General features: G+C 42.0%; 1 protein-coding gene across 3 annotated transcripts in view; it reads left to right on the top strand.

The window, feature by feature from the left end:
- Positions 1-17,782, top strand: part of CACNA1A (calcium voltage-gated channel subunit alpha1 A) — a 262,064-nt gene that overhangs the window by 74,013 nt on the left and 170,269 nt on the right. For all 3 annotated transcript variants that reach the window (XM_054976850.1, XM_054976848.1, XM_054976849.1), the window contains exons 4-6: positions 9,344-9,435; positions 10,357-10,509; positions 14,020-14,207. In XM_054976850.1, coding sequence (XP_054832825.1) covers positions 9,344-9,435; positions 10,357-10,509; positions 14,020-14,207 — 433 coding nt within the window. The remainder of the gene's footprint in view (positions 1-9,343; positions 9,436-10,356; positions 10,510-14,019; positions 14,208-17,782) is intronic.

A 17,782-nucleotide genomic window follows, 5' to 3' on the forward strand; every position in this document is an offset into this window, starting at 1 on the left:
GGAAGTATATGGATTTGTAATGCAGAAGCCATTCTTACCACATTTCCCTTCCTTGCTAAAGGAAATGTGACAATAACTTCATCCAACCTTTTTTTTTCCAGGGGAAGTTGCTTAACAACACCAGTCCTACTATAAATATGCTCCTGCTGATCATTTTTTTAAAAGCATCTAAAGCTTAGGTGGCCTTGATAATTGTTGTATTAAAAATAGAAAAAATCAAGGCTCCTGAGAAGCAGCTGGTGGATTGTGAATCAAATCTATACTTGTTTATTGCCAGCTTCAGTGTGATATATGCCCTCTTGTCACAGCAGAAGCTTTAGTCGGATGACTATAGTTCCATTTGTAGATTGGTTCAGTTTTTAAAAGGCATATTACCACCATATATGACCTGTGTGTTTCTTTCCCCACTCCCACTTCTCAATGAAGAGAGTATCAGCTCCTGAGGGGGCAGGCTGAATTTGTGCTGGAAAAATAGAAAGGCATGTGTTTTTTTTTAAACCTCCCCACACAATGACCCCACTTGGAATCCTCCCCACCAGCAGGTGTTTTTGTCTTTGGGGGAAAAAAGCAGAGATCCAAATCACATGTGATTTGACCCTGAGGCCAATGTGAACAGAAGTCTATGTGGATTACTGCAGTGCTTATTATCTTCTTGTATTTTATGACCCACCGATCAAACAACCTAGGGCCCACCATGACACAAACAAAAGGCACACTTTTTCTGAGAATTGTATTTATATGTATATTGACATTCATTCAGTTATTTATTATTTGCAGTAAGTTTTAAGGAGTAGTATTGTTGGGAGTGAATTTTATCGCAGTGGGTTTAAAATACAAATAAAAATAATTTCATCGGTGGTTGAAAATTATAATAAGACCACTGAGTATAATTTCTAGTGCCATAACTATAAAATGCACGGGGGAGAGGCAGAAATACAATGGATAATCCACTATAGAGGGAAACCTCCTGCATCCCTGCTTTTTGCCCATTGGCGCCTCAGGTGCTGGCCAGAGGAAATGGGGGGGGGGGATGGAGTCTGCACAGATGGTACGCAGGTGTGCTGGTGGACACTCTAGTATTTACAAAAACTCCATGGTAAAACCATAGTGCTACAGTAGTTAAAGATGTCACTTCCATGTTTTTGCCAGAAGTGATGTCAGTATGCCAGGCCCCACTTCCAAATTTCTTCTTGGAGTTATAGGCTGTGGCCTGACAACCCTAGGATAATCCCTGGCACGTAGGATCATTGGGCAGGGGGAATGGGGGATTAGGAGACATAGCTGAGTATTTAAGTTACTACTAGTGTGCTAAATGATTACAGATGGATAATATGTGGCAGGCAGGGTTGGCAGGAAGATCGCAATTGCAGGTAGATTAAAAGGCAGTGAATTCTTAATAACTGTTATGAAAACTCTGCATCTACTTTTGTGCCCCATCCATGGTACACATACCACCAGTTGAGAATTGCTAGATTACTGTCATGAGGCTCCTCCTTCACTGGCACCCTCCTATGATGGCCTGCCATCCTGCCAACTCTCCCCAGCAGGTGTCCGCCAGCCTCAGATGGGCAGGGAAGGGGGTATCACCACCCTGTTCCTTCTCCTGCCCTGGGAGTCACAGCACTCTTCAGCTGCTTTTCCCTTCACTTCCTTCGGCCTTCATAGGAACCTGACTTTTAAAGGCCCCACCTCCCTGGAGCCTCTCCCAGTCTCCACCCAGCTTCCCTGATTGGCCCTGCTACCAACCTATCTGAAGGGAGGGCTGGGTAGACTCTGCAATTGCCTGGTCCAACCCACTCGATCCCAACCTAGCTTGGGGCATTTGATCTGCTTTCTGCCTGGCTTTCCCCTGCTGCTTCTGAATCCTCCCCAGTGGCTCCTTTGGCAGCTTGGGGCCTGTGCCTGCCTGGCTCGAGCTGCTGGCAATCCCCTGTGGACCTGGCTGAGGTGGAGCTGCGTGGGCAATGGCAGGAAAAGGGTGAGTCAGCTGGGAGGCTGCAGGCTGCTCCCCAGGGCTGTGCCTGTGTGTCGGCTGCTGCTGGCCTGATGGTGGCGGAGGTCTGGGACCCTGTAAAGGCATATGCAGCTGAAGTATTGCCAGAGGAGGTGCTGCAGGGCCTGACGATGGGGGTCTGCTGCTGCAGAGGAGGTGAACAGGAGGACGGCATTGTCGGACAACTGTATTAACAATAAGTGCACCTATAGGATGCAGCTGCTGTACTCCTACTTGTTTCTACACTTGCCTCCTCTCCTTCCCTCCTATTCTGGAACAAAAATGTTGGCCACGGAAAAGGGAAAGAGGGGACTGATCAGCAGAGGAAAGGTGGCTGTATCCTGTCTTGAAACAGGGCATTTAACTGTTACAGGTTTTCATCTGCTCCAGCTGGAGGCAGTGTGAGCAGGCAAGCACCATTCCTCACATATATCCTCTGTTAAACGGGAGGCAACATGCGATGGATACTCTGTGTGTTCTCTTCTTCCATCTCCCCCAGATGAGATCTGAGTACATAAAAGACTTAACATTCTGACACTCAGCTGTTCAGGAGGAGAAGCAGGGGTTGGATTCAGTTTCTCCCTTTCATTTTCTTGATAAAAAGCTGATTAAATAGGTTTAACCATTTTGCAAGAGCTTCATGAACAATCTTCTGGCTTGGAGCAGCTGACTTCACACAAAGGTCTGCATTGCCCATGCAAATGGCTGAAATTATTGGGTTTGAGCTGGAGCTCTGTGGGGTTAAATATTACCATAGAATGAAAAGGACAACCAGATTAGAACATGTAGAAATGGAAGGAACAGAATGATTTGTGTCTAACCATTGATTCCTAGTTCTAACTTATTTTCCCTACGGCATCTCCACCTTCTGGGATTTAGGCATTTGAGGGTGTTGAAAATTGAAATATAAAAATAGACAGAAATGGTTTAGTGCATCATTGCATGGCTGAGGTGGGAGTTGCAGCTTACCAGTATAGAAGAAAGAGGAATTCCAGTGTAACGTGAACAGGCTGTTCCATCCAGGAGCTATTCAGTAGTGTTTCCTGGAGCATACATTTGGTTTTAGGATTCCCCTACTTTGTATAAATGGAAATTCAGAGGTTGCAGCTTTCCTCTCTCATGTGTGACAAGCTATAGCTGCCAAAATTCCTTTTTGTCTGTAATTACTAAAAGTGCAAAAGTATCTGGTCACCCAAGGAGTAGAAGTGAACTTGCTTCACTTTTGTGCAATGTATGAAATGGGGTTTGTGCATCTCAGTTCAATCTATGAACCTCAGATGACTTGTGACTAGACATGGGCATGAACCCAAAAAACCCCCAAACCATGAGGTTCGTGGATTTTCACAAACCAGGAACCACGAACTGGCATGGAACTGGGGCCAGTTACGAACCAGTTAGTAGTTCGTGGGGTTTAAATACCCCTTTCGGGCTGCTTAGCAGCTGCAGAGAAAGGGGCATTTGACAGTTTAAAGGGCCCTTTCCTGCCTTGCAAGTGGCAGGTCCCTTTAAACTATCAGCTGGCAGGCGGCGGGGGGATCCCCCCCTCACCACCTGCCAGCTGATAGTTTAAAGGGACCTTCTGGTGGCAGGACCCTTTAAACTGCCCAACCCCCCCCCCCAGCCCCAGCCCCACACTTACCTTCCCCTGCTGCATGCGGCATCCTCCCTCTCCTCCCACAAGGGGCAGGAAGGCCATTTTTGGCCTCCTTCATCCCTCTGCGGGCCCGCAGGGTCCCCATTCCTCTGCCACCCTCTGTGGGCCTCCTCTGCCGCTCTGCAGGCCCGCAGAGGAATGGAGGAGGCCGAAAACAGACTTGCTGCCCCTCAAATGGCCACATGGTGACCATTTGAGGGGTGGCAAGGCCGTTTTCAGCCTCCTATGTTCCTCTGCGGGCCTGCGCAGGGGCAGAGAAGGCCAAAAACGGCCTTGCCTCCCCTCGCAGGAGGAGGGAGGCCACAGGAGTCATCAAGGTAAGGCTGGGGCTGGGGGCGGCAGGGATCCCCGCCTGCCAGCTGATAGTTTAAAGGGGCCTGCCGCTTGCAAGCTGCAGGGAAAAGTTTAAATGGCCATTTCCTTGGGGAAATGGCCATTTAAACTGTCCCTTTCCCAATACGACCCAAATGAACCTGAACCAGTAACCAGTTCATGGAAGTTTGTAGAAAGGAGCTTCCAGAAACCGTGGTTCGTAAACCACGAACCGGCCTGGTTCGTGCATTTTTTTGGGTCATAATTGGATCCCTGCCCATCTCTACTTGTGACACATGGATCTCCCCATAGGTAACATTGGCCAATTCCACTTAGCACGTTGCTATGGAAGTGTGGAAAGAAACCCAAGTCTAGTGTCTTCTTTTCCTGCTCTCTGAAATGAAAGTCCTGTCTGCAGTTTAGGGACTACCAACCAGTTTTTCCCTAGGGTAGGAGAACCACATGTGAATTCCAGGACAGATGCTGCTTTATAATATATTTGCCATAAATTAGGCAATCCTAAAATTAGTGCAGTATCTGTCTTTCAGTTTGTCTGGCTTTGGCATACAAGTTTCTCCAGTTCAGTGATTCACATGGCCAGATTAGATAAATACTTCCTAATCAGAGTCGGTCATGGAGACTATCTGACTCAGCTTTTAATTATCATAAGAAAAAGATAGGCATGAATAAGGATAAGTTCTAATTCAGGAGCCAAGAGATCTTCTTATTACAACACAATTACTAAGTCAGGAAAAGGCAAAAAAGTAAATAAATAAAAGGAAAAACAGATTGCTTAACCAAAAATCAGCAAAAGGATTTACTTAGAGTCTTATGCAGTGAAAAAAACTTCTGGTGTTTATCCTTTTGTTGTTGCTAGTACAATCTGGAAAGCATTACAGTAAAAATAAGAGATCATGTTAGTGTTCATCTCATCCTGTAGTACTAAATCAATCACAGAGTTCTTGAGATCAGTCTCAGCTATGGGAAAAGTGGCTTAAATTAGATGGAATGGAGTGGAAGCCAGTTAAGGAGGAGGATGATTGCTAGCTACAAAAATTATTTTTTTAGTGAAAGTGAGCAAAAGAGAAATGATCATCATCAAATATATAAATTACTGCTTTATGCGGGGTTTTATGAGTCTGACTGTGACTGTTGAAGGCAGGACCAAAGGGAATGAACTCAGGTTAAGGGCTGGTTTACACATGATGTTTTCCTACAGCCATGGACCTCCTTGACCGTACACACTCATGTGGAGAAATGTTAGTTTAAACCAAGTTGTACATCCCTAGTCAGCAACTTGTTTTCTTTGATTGCTGCTTCAACATGAGGGTGCATTAGGGTTAGGTTTCCACTGCACTACATAAAATGCCCTGCCAGCAAATGCATGACGGAGAAGTTCATAGTTGCTTGCATGTACAGAAAGACTTGCTGTGCCAACTGACCCATTTAGGCAAAATTTCAGAAAGACTTCTGTAAGGATAGGGATAGTTGTGCAGTGGAAAAAGTAGCCAGGGAAAGTCAAGTCCATCATCTAATGCAAAACTGTAGTTGCGCCACCTCAGAAATAGTTTATATATATCCAACAAGTGTTGGAAATGTAAGGTTCTCTGTTTCATATGTGGTGGACTTGCGGCAAGGCTAGAGACTTCTGGTCTAAAATGTGTGCTGAAATGTCGTTAATACTCCAAATTAATGTTGCTAAGAATCCAGAAATGTTATTATTGTCTTTGCATTTAGAGGACATTAATAGAAAAGACAAAGTATTATTGTACTATATGATAACAGTGGCAAGAACTTTGTATGCACAATATTGGAAGAAAGAAGAAATACCAGAGATTTAAGAGTGGATACAAAAATTGTTGTACATGGCGGAAATGGACAAATTAACAAGAAAATTGAGAGATCAAGATCCAAAAGAATTTTTTGAGGATTGGGGGAAATTGAGAAGACATTTAGAGAAAAGATGGGACGTTAAAGGACAATTATTGTCTTTTGAAAGTTGTTAAATAAGATAAGGTATAATTTAAATCTTTACCAATAATATTAAAATGACAAGTAGGAGACAGAATTAGTGATAAGAAACGGGGGGTTGTAGTGTTGTTGGAAGTCAATAAAAGAAAGGGGGAGGGAAGGGGGTGGGAAGCATATAGTAAGTATATGGGGAATAAGTAAAATATAGCAATATTATGTGTATGTTAACCATCCAATAAAAATCTATTTAAAAAAATAGAAAAGAAAAAAAAAGAAATAGTTTATATATGATTAATGTCATGGGACAGAAATGTAAAACCCCATAGAAATATAGTTTTATGAATTTCTCATTTTATAGCTCACTGCACCATTAACATAACAACCTCCCATTATAGATTACAAGGATCTGTTTTTGGATTGTGTTCTCAAACATAAATCAAAATCACTTCATCTGTAATGTATTTTTGATATGAAATTTTATTCTGATTTGTATTCATTTCAGTTTAAAATTGCCCGGATTATAAAGAGACTATGCTCAAAAGTATCTTCTTTCCTCAAAAAACTGTCCACTGCAATGGAACTAGGGATTGCTGGTTAACACATCCTCACATGAATTCATCTTTGCCATATCAGTTGACTGCAATAACGTATTTTACAAACTGAATAAGAGAACTGGACAAGATAGAGGGAAGGGATGTGCTCCTTCAGAAACTTCCATTTTAAACATATGTTGTAGTCAAGCTATGCTATGAGAGATTCTGGAGAAATGTTTTTTATTCAATGTAATGCATTACTAAGATACTAATTCATTGTAATTGGATACTTATAAGGTATATGGATGGACCAGTTTTCATAGGCTACTGCATTTCATGCATGAAAACACCTCAGTTTACATACTAAGGATTATCACTGGAGCCTCCCACCTGTCCACTATTACATGCTGTATTCATGTACTCTGCAATAAACAGTCTTTCTCTGATTTAAAAATTGAAGGTGTTAGTTTTCGTCAGCAATACACTAGAATACCATAATTGTCCTAAAATAGGTTATCAGTACTTTGCAATGTGTCTCAGGAACGACAGTGTATGTAGTGGCAGATGATGTGCTACAAGGTGCTTCAGGATATAGGCACATATAGTTGCATATTCAATAGAGAGACATCCATTCTGAAACTTATACAGATTTGGGGGTAAGGAGTGGGGGGAACAGCTGAGCTCAGAAGAATAACAAGTCCAGCACCTTGCAGTACAATTTTGTAGCAAGGCTTGCCCACTTGACAAAAATAGTGGCAAAAGATGGACAGTGATTTACCTGGCACAGATGCTAAAACATATGGACTCCCTTTAGTAAATAGGGGCCGATGAAGTGTATGAATCCCTAGAAGCCCCTACCCCCATATATAACAATTAGAGTTTGGAAAATAACAGAAATGTCCACAATATCTGTATGTACAAACATGTGAAGGCAGAAAATTGCATGAAAACTTTATATCAAATTAGTCACTTTTTATTGACTTACTGAAGCAAGGATGACATTTTGATTCAAATTTTAGATACCTTTTCATCTTAAGATTGGTTATATTTCATCCTTTCTTACATGCTAATATAATGTGAACATTATGGTATATTCTTTCTGTATTTGCAAAGTTTTGCAAAATAAAAAAGATAACATTTGGAAAAGAAATCCAAAGGGTCACTTCTGTTTCATTACTGATTATGTAAGTCTATTGTGTCCCAAAGCCATTCCAGTAAGTGAGAATATTCTGTGATGACCTAAATTTAAATTTTTCAGTTGTGCCTTTTTGATCACATAAAGCTGCTTTCTACTGAATCTGACCAGTGGTCTATCAAGGTCAGTATTGTCTATTCTGGTTTGCCATGGTTTTCCAGGGTCTCAGGCAGAGGTTTTTCCTATCACATCCAGCATGACCCTTTTAAATGGAGATACTGGAGTTAGAATCTGGGACTTTCTGTATGCAAGCAGATGTTCCACCACTGAACCACAGCCTTCTCCCTCTTCTCTCTTGATGAATTGCTACAGAAAATGCTACCTTTTCCCCCTGTTTTTTGACAACATACAGAATTCTACCATTCACACACTATCTCCCACCCCTGCTCCCAAATTCATTTAATAAGTTTTGGCAAGAGGAAAACCTTTGACCTGACCTATACTTCTTTCTGATACAGTGGAGAAAAAACCAAAACAGGGGTTTGATTTCCAGTTATTCTCAGACACAAATTATTTCTGCCCATGAAACAATAATCACATATGGATTTGCTGAGTTAAATGATGTGTTCCATTTATAATTTACGACAAAGAGAGACAGCTTCCCTCTACTTAAGCACAATGGGCTAGTGCCTCCCAACTGCTATTCTGAGCTAGGGAGAAAGATTAAGCCATTAAAAAAATTATTTTGAGCCTCAGACATCCATTCATATGGATTGTAACAGTTCCTTATTATTAATTATGGAGTTATGGTTGCCAGCGTTTTTAATATGAGGTATCTCATTTCTGGGATTGATACTCAAATGTGATTTTTCTCTCACATTTTTCCTTTTCTTTTTTGCTCACTTGCAGGGCTAATTGAATAATAGTTTAGAATTTTAGTATATATTTAAAATAAGGAAACATAAGCAAAGGCTTATGGACTTTTTTTCTTTGGGAGTGGTTGGCTCATTCCTGAGGGTCAAAAGAGATAATGGGAGACTGGAAGAAGTTTTTCCAGCCTACAGGGCCTTCCTCTATTTCAAATGGTTCTTGCTTGGAAGGAAGAGCCAGTTATATTGGAGGAAGGCTTCTGAGGCTGGAGGAAGGCTCCAGATTGCTCAGTGGAGTAGAAGGATGCAGGTCAATGTGTTCTTACTCATTCTCAGTCACAGTTTAGGTTGCTGGTTTTTCACTGCCCTTGCACATGTTCCTTTAATGGGAATCTGAAGTGCAAAAATTGAACAGGTGAGACTTCCTTATTTGGAGATAAATTGATGGAGAAACTTCATGTGCTTAATTTCTGTACATCAGGCCACTGATAAAAACATGAGAACATAACCAGTAAAAGCTAGCTTTTTGTGGTAGGTAATTTCCCATTCTCTTAATTCAATTAGTGTTTGGTGTGGTACATTTAATTTGTATTAGTGACTGTAGACAGAGAAGAGAAAAAGGTATTATTCCTCATGATCAGTTCAGTAGGTGATCTTTGTATGCATCTAGAATCAATCAGATTATTCCAGCCTCCAGAAGAACCAGAAGTCCTCAACATTTTTGAGAACCCCTTGATTTTTAGCACATTTTGCCCACTCAAGTAAGAACAATCTGGATTTCATACACCTTTATGAGACAAGCCACATTTCCTCCCTTTCTGTTAAAAGTCTTTTTTTTTCAGAATCAACACCTTTTTTCCTATCTTTCTCTTGCAGTATCTTGGCAACAGTCGGCACCGATTTTGACCTGCGGACTCTGCGGGCAGTTCGTGTGCTCCGGCCACTGAAGCTAGTGTCGGGAATCCCAAGTGAGTTAGTCTTCAGTTTATGCCACCCAGTTTATGCCATGCTGAAGTACCATCCTTTAAATCACCACCCTACTACTTTAGGATTCAATTCCAGTGGCACTTTAGACACTGACAAGATTTTCAGAGTGTAAGCTTTTTCTTATTCTTGAAAGTTGGTCTATAAGGTGCCACTGGACTGGAATCCTGCTGTTCTACTGCAGACCAACCACTCTACCACTTTCTATGGGTTACAACCTGTACCCTGGGCAATATCTCATCCCCCTGCCACTATGCACTGAGAGCCATTACCCAGCATTGCAACATCCCCAAGAACCTAGTGCCTAGGCAACCTGGTCTTCCCTCCCTTTCCTCATTCTTCAATTCCCTACATACAGAAACCAGAAATCCTTTAGTCAAAGACATGGCCTTGCTGCAAAGTATCCTGAGAGCAAAGTCAAGAACTGGTGGAATTTTTAATCTGGATATGGGACATAAAGCCTTGCATGAATGGAAGCTATCCCAAAACAAGATGTCTTTCAATTCTAATTTTGAAGGATCCACCTAAAATTTGAACTTAAGCACATTAGATTCCTCGGGATTGATTTAAAATTATTTTTGCAACACCAGCTGTTCTCTTATTAGGATGTCTTATTTATGATTTTGATCTCCTCCTGATAAAATCATTCAAGAGTGGAAGAGCGAGACATGGATACCACATGCTATGTATATAATGGAGGACATATTTCCTCTCACTCTTCTGCCTCTACCACTTCTCAATAAGGATTTGGATTGTGACTCCCATATTGGAAAGTGGGGGGTGGGAAATTGGCACAGAGCACAGTACAGGCCCCTTCCTACTCCTACTGACGTTTCAGTAGTGTATACATGCTTGTGGGTGTGCATTCTGATCATCTTGTTCTGCCCTCTGTCTTTTTCCTGCAGGTTTACAAGTCGTCCTCAAGTCCATCATGAAGGCCATGATACCTCTGCTACAAATTGGCCTCCTCCTATTTTTTGCAATCCTTATTTTTGCAATCATAGGGTTAGAATTTTATATGGGGAAATTTCACACCACCTGCTTAGACATTCATACAGGTAGGTTAAAAGCATCTATGGCTTCCACCACAACCCTTTTCGTCCCAGTTCAGACAAAGAATGTTGTGTGTGTGTGTGTTTGCATGAAACAATCAACTAAGGCAGAAATTTAATCTGCAAAGACAAAATCAGACAGGTTGAGGTTATTCCGTAATCCTGTCCAGATTTTGACTACAATCTTATGTATACTTAATTGGGGAAGAAGTCGCACTGAATTCAGTGGAATTTACTTGTATACAATGAGTATATATGCATAGGATCAAGCAGTTAGAGACCTTTTCCAGTTCATAAATGAGGGGCTAGAACAAGGATTTCCAATTTCTGCTCCTTGCCCCAGCACCAGCTCTTTCTCTGGCTTCAGGTGAAATATTTGTTTTTTACTAGAGCCCATTTTGAATCTTGAGATGCAGAGACAGTGTATGTGGTTTCTGTATTACACTCCTATTTGCCCAGAGTTCCGGGAAGGGGTGGAAGAAAGAGGTCTGTTCACATTTCTCCTGTACTTGTGAGCCCTTGTTTTCAGATTGGGCTGTAGGTGCTCTCACAGCAAGCTTGTTATAAGGGTATCAGCGGCTGAAATCATGCACTTCACAAAGAGCCTTCTCAGACCGGAGTGAAAATGTGGTCTATCTTTGTGATGAACTAATCATATGACAATTCACCATGAGCACATTTTCAGCTAGGATTACAGATAAATAATCTCTCAGTATGTCCACCCTTGATGAGAGTGCAAGGGATATGATGATCACCCCAAAGTCTCTTCTAGGGATTTTCCGCACACAGGGTTGTTGTTGTTGTTTTTTGTCAGTTCTGGCCCCACATTGCTTTGGTTGATCCCCTGATTTCCATATGCAGTTTTGTGCCTTTTGTTTTTACTTTGGCATTTTGAGTTTTTCCCCTGGGTTCTTCCTGTTCTTTTAAAACCACTTTAACTGTGATCTTTATTTAGAAGCTGATTTTTAGTTTCTTTACATTTTGCTTTTCCTGCCCACTCCCACTCACCTCAGACCTGCTATTTGATGACTGGATGTTCATCATTGTCCAATCACTCCCTTCCCTCTGCTTTCCTTTACCACCTCCTGGTTTCATTTTTGATCTTTTTTTAAATCATCACTTTCATATTTCTATATCGCTGTGTGTTTGTAATAACCAATCCCAGGTTTCATTTTTAAAAAGTAAGTCTCTAGCTCCTTCTCTTGTGGAGATATAAGGAAAATGGCATATCTTCAAAATGGTAGGGGCTAGAGACTTTTTGAAAAAATGAAAGCTGGGAATTCAGATACTTTGCTGTAGCTATTACTACAACCATATAGTGATATAGCAATATGAAAGTGATGATTTTTCAAAAAATGCAAAAGCCCTGGTGGTCCAGGAAGAGGGGGGGGGCGGGTAGTAGGGTTGCCAGGGGCCCACGTGGGGGTGCAGGAGGCTGGGGGGGGGCAGCGGGGTACTTACCTCCTTCATGCATGTACAGTCCTATGCTCCCCTGTCATGCCAGAAAATGATACCATTTTCCAGTGTGATGGAAGAGCCATGGGGCATACTGAAGCCAAGCTCATTAAAAATCACCTCCAAATAGGCAATTTTTACTGAGCTCAGCTTTAGCACAACCCACAGTTCTTCTGTTGCCGGCGCTATAGGGGAGCCCAAGAGCACATACACACACTTCTCTCCAGGGCCTTCCGCCCTACACTGGTCAGGTGAGTGGGGACAGGTGGTGGCAAGTGGGGATGAGGGGATGGAAGCCTAGGGGGTGGCCACTTCTGGTGCAAGAAAAAGCAGCACAGTTTGAAAAGGACATCAGTCACTGATGTTCCAGGCTCCATCCCAACAGACATCAGTTTGGCCCTCTAGTGCTAGCCTCCACCTCCTTGCTCTTGGTCGGCACAGGTGGGGTTCTCCAGTTTGGACTGTGGAGGGGGGGGACTTAAGGATGGGTGGTGGAGCTGCTCCCCTTTTAGGCTTCCCCGTGCAAAGACAGTCAGTGTGTTCATTTTTTATAATTATTTAAAAATTCAGCCCTTATACTTATTTAAGCATATAGAAAAATAAAAAGGAGGGTGCTGTGATGTCACCGAAGGCACCACTGATGATGACATAACCCTTCCTTGAAAATGTTGATTATTTAAAGCACATGATGAAGAAAATTAACTGTTTCCAAAGCTATAAAAATGCAGAGGGAGGGCAGATGTGCAGAAGAATCATACTCAAACCAATTCCGATGCTTGTAGATTGACTGCTAAGAAAATCAGGAGTAAGTTGGTTGTGCAGAAAAGCCCCTGCTGTCTTTTGTGAAATAACTTTGGATATCAGCCATAAGCATTATTTTGCTGAGGGAGTCCAGGTATTTTTCCTTGTACCCACCTCTTCATAAGACCGTGGAATTGTACATGTGATGCATTTTATTTAACTTTATATGGCTTATCTACTGTTTGGTACTTTAGTTTTTCTACTATTGACATGATTTTACTTTTTATATCTATTTTGCTGTAGTTTTATTAAATTGTATACCAGTTAGGGGCTTTTCTGGCATGAAGCTCCCAAATATAAATAACTGGGCAGATTAACACAATTTGAGGGTTTGGGGGTCTCAGTAGAATAACTGAGCTGTGCTTTTTGCTGTCTTCTTTGGCACATGCAACCTAAACGAGGAGTCTCTCTTTTCAACCCTACAAAACAAAAAAAGCTGCAGAATTCCCAAAGGGTTGAGTTATGAAACTATATTGTCTTCTGTGAGGCAACTTCTTCAGTTTCCTGCTTTGTGAATGGTTTAGCATACATTTTGAGTGCGGGTCAGTCTATGCTGGGAAAGCTTCTGAGCGTGGGTCCCCTATCTGACTGGATATGTTGAATAATTTACTGTATGCATAGTAAAGGGAGTGAGTGTAAATACAGATGTACATAAAAACAGGAATACTCACAATGTAGCAACCACACATAATTTTCTCTTGAGGGTCAAGCAGCAGGGGAGCAAATTAGCTACTGAAATGGTTGTACGGCACTGATTGGCTTGCAAGTTTCCTTCCTGTCCCTGAAGCAGTTTCTTCATCTAAAGTGGGTATTTTCATAAAATCAGACCTCATCGTTGTTTAAATGTATAATCATATAAATGGTGTTTTAGACAGACAAATAAAGCAGATAGCTAGCTAGAAGCATGGCAGGAGGACAAAAAGTAATTGGAAACCAGCATTTGCTGCATAGGTAGATGTGTGTGTTATTTGATGCATGAAGATGGAAGAAAACCTGGTTCATCCCACAGGGACAAAAAAAAATCTTGCTGACTCCTGTTTTTATGTATGTTTGTATGCACTCCAAAAATCGAAATGTGAACTTTTGACTCTTTTAGGCTACTCTGAGTGAGAGTCATAAGAAAATGATTTCTTGAAGAACAAACATAGTTGTTGCAAGGAAAGTAACATCATTTTTTCTGCTTCCTGCTATTACTTACTTCGTTTTGCTTATCTGCATGTCTCAGTCTTAATAGAGGGTCTCTTTCTCAACCCTCCTTAGAGGAAATCAAGCTTGAAGTTCCGTGTGGAACAGCCGCACCAGCGCGCCTCTGTCCTAATGGGACCAAGTGTGATAAGTACTGGGATGGTCCCAACTACGGGATCACACAGTTTGATAACATCCTGTTTGCTGTGCTGACTGTCTTCCAGTGTATCACCATGGAAGGGTGGACCGACCTCCTTTATTATGTGAGTATTAACCTACACACTAGTGCTCTGCTCATTTGGTATATCTCATAATCTCTTTTTTCTGGGATCTGAGTGAGCTGCAATTGTCATTGCCAATTATAAATAAATATATTTACATTAAAGTGGTTGTATTAAGCTTCTGTCTGCAGAATATACTGATGCCAGGAAAAAGAAAAACATTATTGATTGTCAGTAATTCAAAATGTTCCAGTTGGTAGCTCTGTGTGAAGGTGCTATTCTGATGCTGATGAAAGGACAACTCTCTTGTCATATGGAATAAAAGAATGACAAGTCTTGTGCAACCCTAGACATGAGAAGCAGGACCTATAAATTCCTTTCCTTTGTCATCTGCTGGCTGCTTACAGGGATACATGACTTTTTTCTCCTTTGTAACTTAGTTTCTTCACTAGTAAACAATCTCTTGCTAGATAGCTAACTATTTCTTGTATGCATCATATAGCCCTCAAGACTGGTCCGTTCTGTCTGATTAGAAGAGTAATAAATAATCATAAATTAACAGAAGTGTAATAGATAAGGAAGAGTAACTGTACCAATACCATGATCCCAAACATGTTGGAGTTTTAGGTGTTTATTATTTATTTTAATTCATTTATATCCCGTCATTTTCCCCAGCGTGGACCCAAAGCAGCTTACATAGTTCTCCTTTCCTCAAATTAATCCTTACAACAACTTGTCAGGTAAGTTAGGCTGGGAGTAACCTAAGGTCACCCAACAAGCTTCCATGGCAGAGTGGAGATTTGAACCTGCATCACCCAGATCCTTGTCTGACATGCTAGCTACTTAAACAAAAGAAAACTGTACTGGGCCGTTTCCACATGGCTTACCTTGTTCTGGAAAACAGCGAAATCTTGCACGAAATCGCGCAAGAAGATGCTGTTATCGTGTGAGAAGACACGATGACAGCGTCTTCTCATGAGATTTCGCGCGAGATTTCGCTGTTTTCCGGATCAAGGTAAGCTGTGTGGAAATGGCCCTGATCAGGAGTGTGGGCTTTGAGGGAGAAATCAGATGCAGGTTATTTTCTAACCAGCTGGGGCCCTGGGGCAAGGCTAGACTCCATAATAATCATATGGAAGAGTTCTTTCCAAATATGTGTAGCAATAAAGCTTGAAACAGCCGCACAGACACATTTTTTATCAAAGATACAACACTGTCTTTCCCCTGTATATATTCCAACCTCATATTAAGATGTCAGTAAATACTGAACCCCTCTTTCTCTCCTTTTAAATATTCACCTGAAATGTTTGCTTCAGCATGTGATTGTTGGTATGTGTAAGGCACAGCACATCAAATATGGGGAAGACGTATTAATCTAGGATCATAGTAGGTTACTGAAACTTTGAAATAACTTGGAAAGAAGGAGGTAATTAAATTTCTGCATAATATTCTTGTGTGAGATTTTTTAAAATTACCTCCTCAGCTTGTACTCACAGCCAGTTTCTTGTTATTAAAAAATCCCTCAAACCATAATTGTCAGCAGCCTCCATCCTTCTTGCTCTGTAGGCATTTGTAGATGCCTCTGTTTTTCTGTTTCTCTAAAACTAGACTGTAGACTTGTTACATTTAAGAACATAGGTAGATACTGAGCTTGAAATCTATATAGACATAAATCTATATAGACATAAATAAAAACATGTTTGTTATTAGATGTTGCTAAAAATAGGAATATGGTCCATTCTTATTAAGTTTAGGGGTTTTCCTTTTTCCAAAGGCAGGTTTTAGAAAGTTGGTCATTGCAACCACATTTATTTTAGAAATCAAAGAATTAACCATTACAGGGTTTCCTGAAGGACGTCTCGGCCCTAGACCCCTTCCAGTCTGGGTTCCGTCCAGGGTATGGGACAGAGACGTTGCTGGTCACCCTTACAGACGACCTTCGCAGACACTTGGATCGAGGCAGTTTGGTGCTGCTGATATTATTGGATCTGTCAGCAGCGTTCGATACAGTTGATTATGATCTTTTGACTCACCGCCTCGCCAATGTGGGGATATGAGGGACTGCCTTACAGTGGCTTGTCTCTTTTCTCCATGATTGGGGACAGAGGGTGGCACTTGGGGAGAAATTGTCATCCTGCCACCCATTGGTGTGTGGGGTCACGCAGGGGGCAATACTCTGCTCATTATTATTCAATGCTTATATGTGCCCCGTTGCCCAGCTGGTGCGAAGCTTCGGACTTGGGTGTCATCAGTATGCAGATGACACCAAGTTATACTTGGTGATGGATGGATGGCCCAACTTGGCCCCAGATGCCCTGGAACATGCGTTTGCAGCCATGACGGGTTGGTTGAGACAAAGTTGGCTGAAGCTGAACCCGACAAAGACGGAGGTCCTGTACTTGAGCCAGGGGGGACTAGGTTCGGGACTCCGGCTCCCAGCCCTTGATGGGGCAAAGCCTTATGCCAGTTCCAAAAGTCAAGAGCCTGGGGGTGATCCTGGATGCCTCCTTAAAAATGGAGGCACAGGTCGCAGCAGTTGTTAGGTCCTCTTTTTTCCATCTGCAGCAGACCAAGCAACTTGTCTCTTACCTGTCAACCTGTGACTTACCTACAGTGATCCAGGCAACGGTCATCTTGAGGTTGGACTACTGTAACTTGCTCTACGCAGGACTGCCTTTGAGCCTGACTCGGAGATTACAGCTGGTGCAAAATGCAGCAGCGCGTATTATTATGAAAATGCCAAGTAGAGCGCATATAACACCAATACTACGTGAGCTGCATTGGTTGCCAGTGGAGTACTGGATCAGATTCAGGGTTCTGGTATTGACCTATACGGCCCTATGCTGACTGAGGCCAGCGTATCTGCAGGACCGTCTCTCCCCTTATATTCCCCAGAGGACTCTGATCGGGAGAAAAACAGCTATTAGTGGTCCCTGGTCCCAAGGAGGCCCACCTAGCCATGATGAGATCCAGGGCTTTCTCGGTCCTGGCTCCTACCTGATGGAACACTCTGTCTACTGAGACCAGGGCCCGGTGGGATTTATTGTCTTTCCGATGGGCCTGCAAGACAGAGTTGTTCTGCCAGGCTCATGGCTAAGGTTTGGCCACTGCCGGCCTGGGGAGGGGGGGAAAGGAAGTTTAAACACCCCCCTGTGAAAAACTGTCCACCACAGTATACATGCAAAATATTATAAGTCTTCCTGATGCAGCAGCTGCACAATACAAAATGTTTTAAATTGTTCTACATTTTTAAAGATGTTTTTAAAATGTTTTAAATTGTTTTAAATTGTTTTTAAATGTTGTTAGCCACTCTGAGTCCGCTTGCGGGGAGGGCGGGATACAAATATGAAATAATAAATAAATAAATAATAACAAGAGCTTTTATCCCTTAAATAGCAGAGTTTCCAGGGAACTAAATATATCTCAGTCTGAATTTGGGGGGCTTTAGCATTCTGCCTTTTAATAGGGAGAATCCTTCAAAATTGGACAAAAGACTATAAGAGCTTGTGAAAATGTGGTCAGATCTGAGAGAGATATAAATGACATGATGCATCCAGGCTGGGAAACCTGATTGGCACCAAAACATTTAACATTTTAAATGAAACACTGAGAAAAAG

This window comes from Eublepharis macularius, chromosome 4 (assembly GCF_028583425.1).
Source record: "Eublepharis macularius isolate TG4126 chromosome 4, MPM_Emac_v1.0, whole genome shotgun sequence".
In the NCBI taxonomy this organism is placed as follows: Eukaryota; Metazoa; Chordata; class Lepidosauria; order Squamata; family Eublepharidae; genus Eublepharis; species Eublepharis macularius.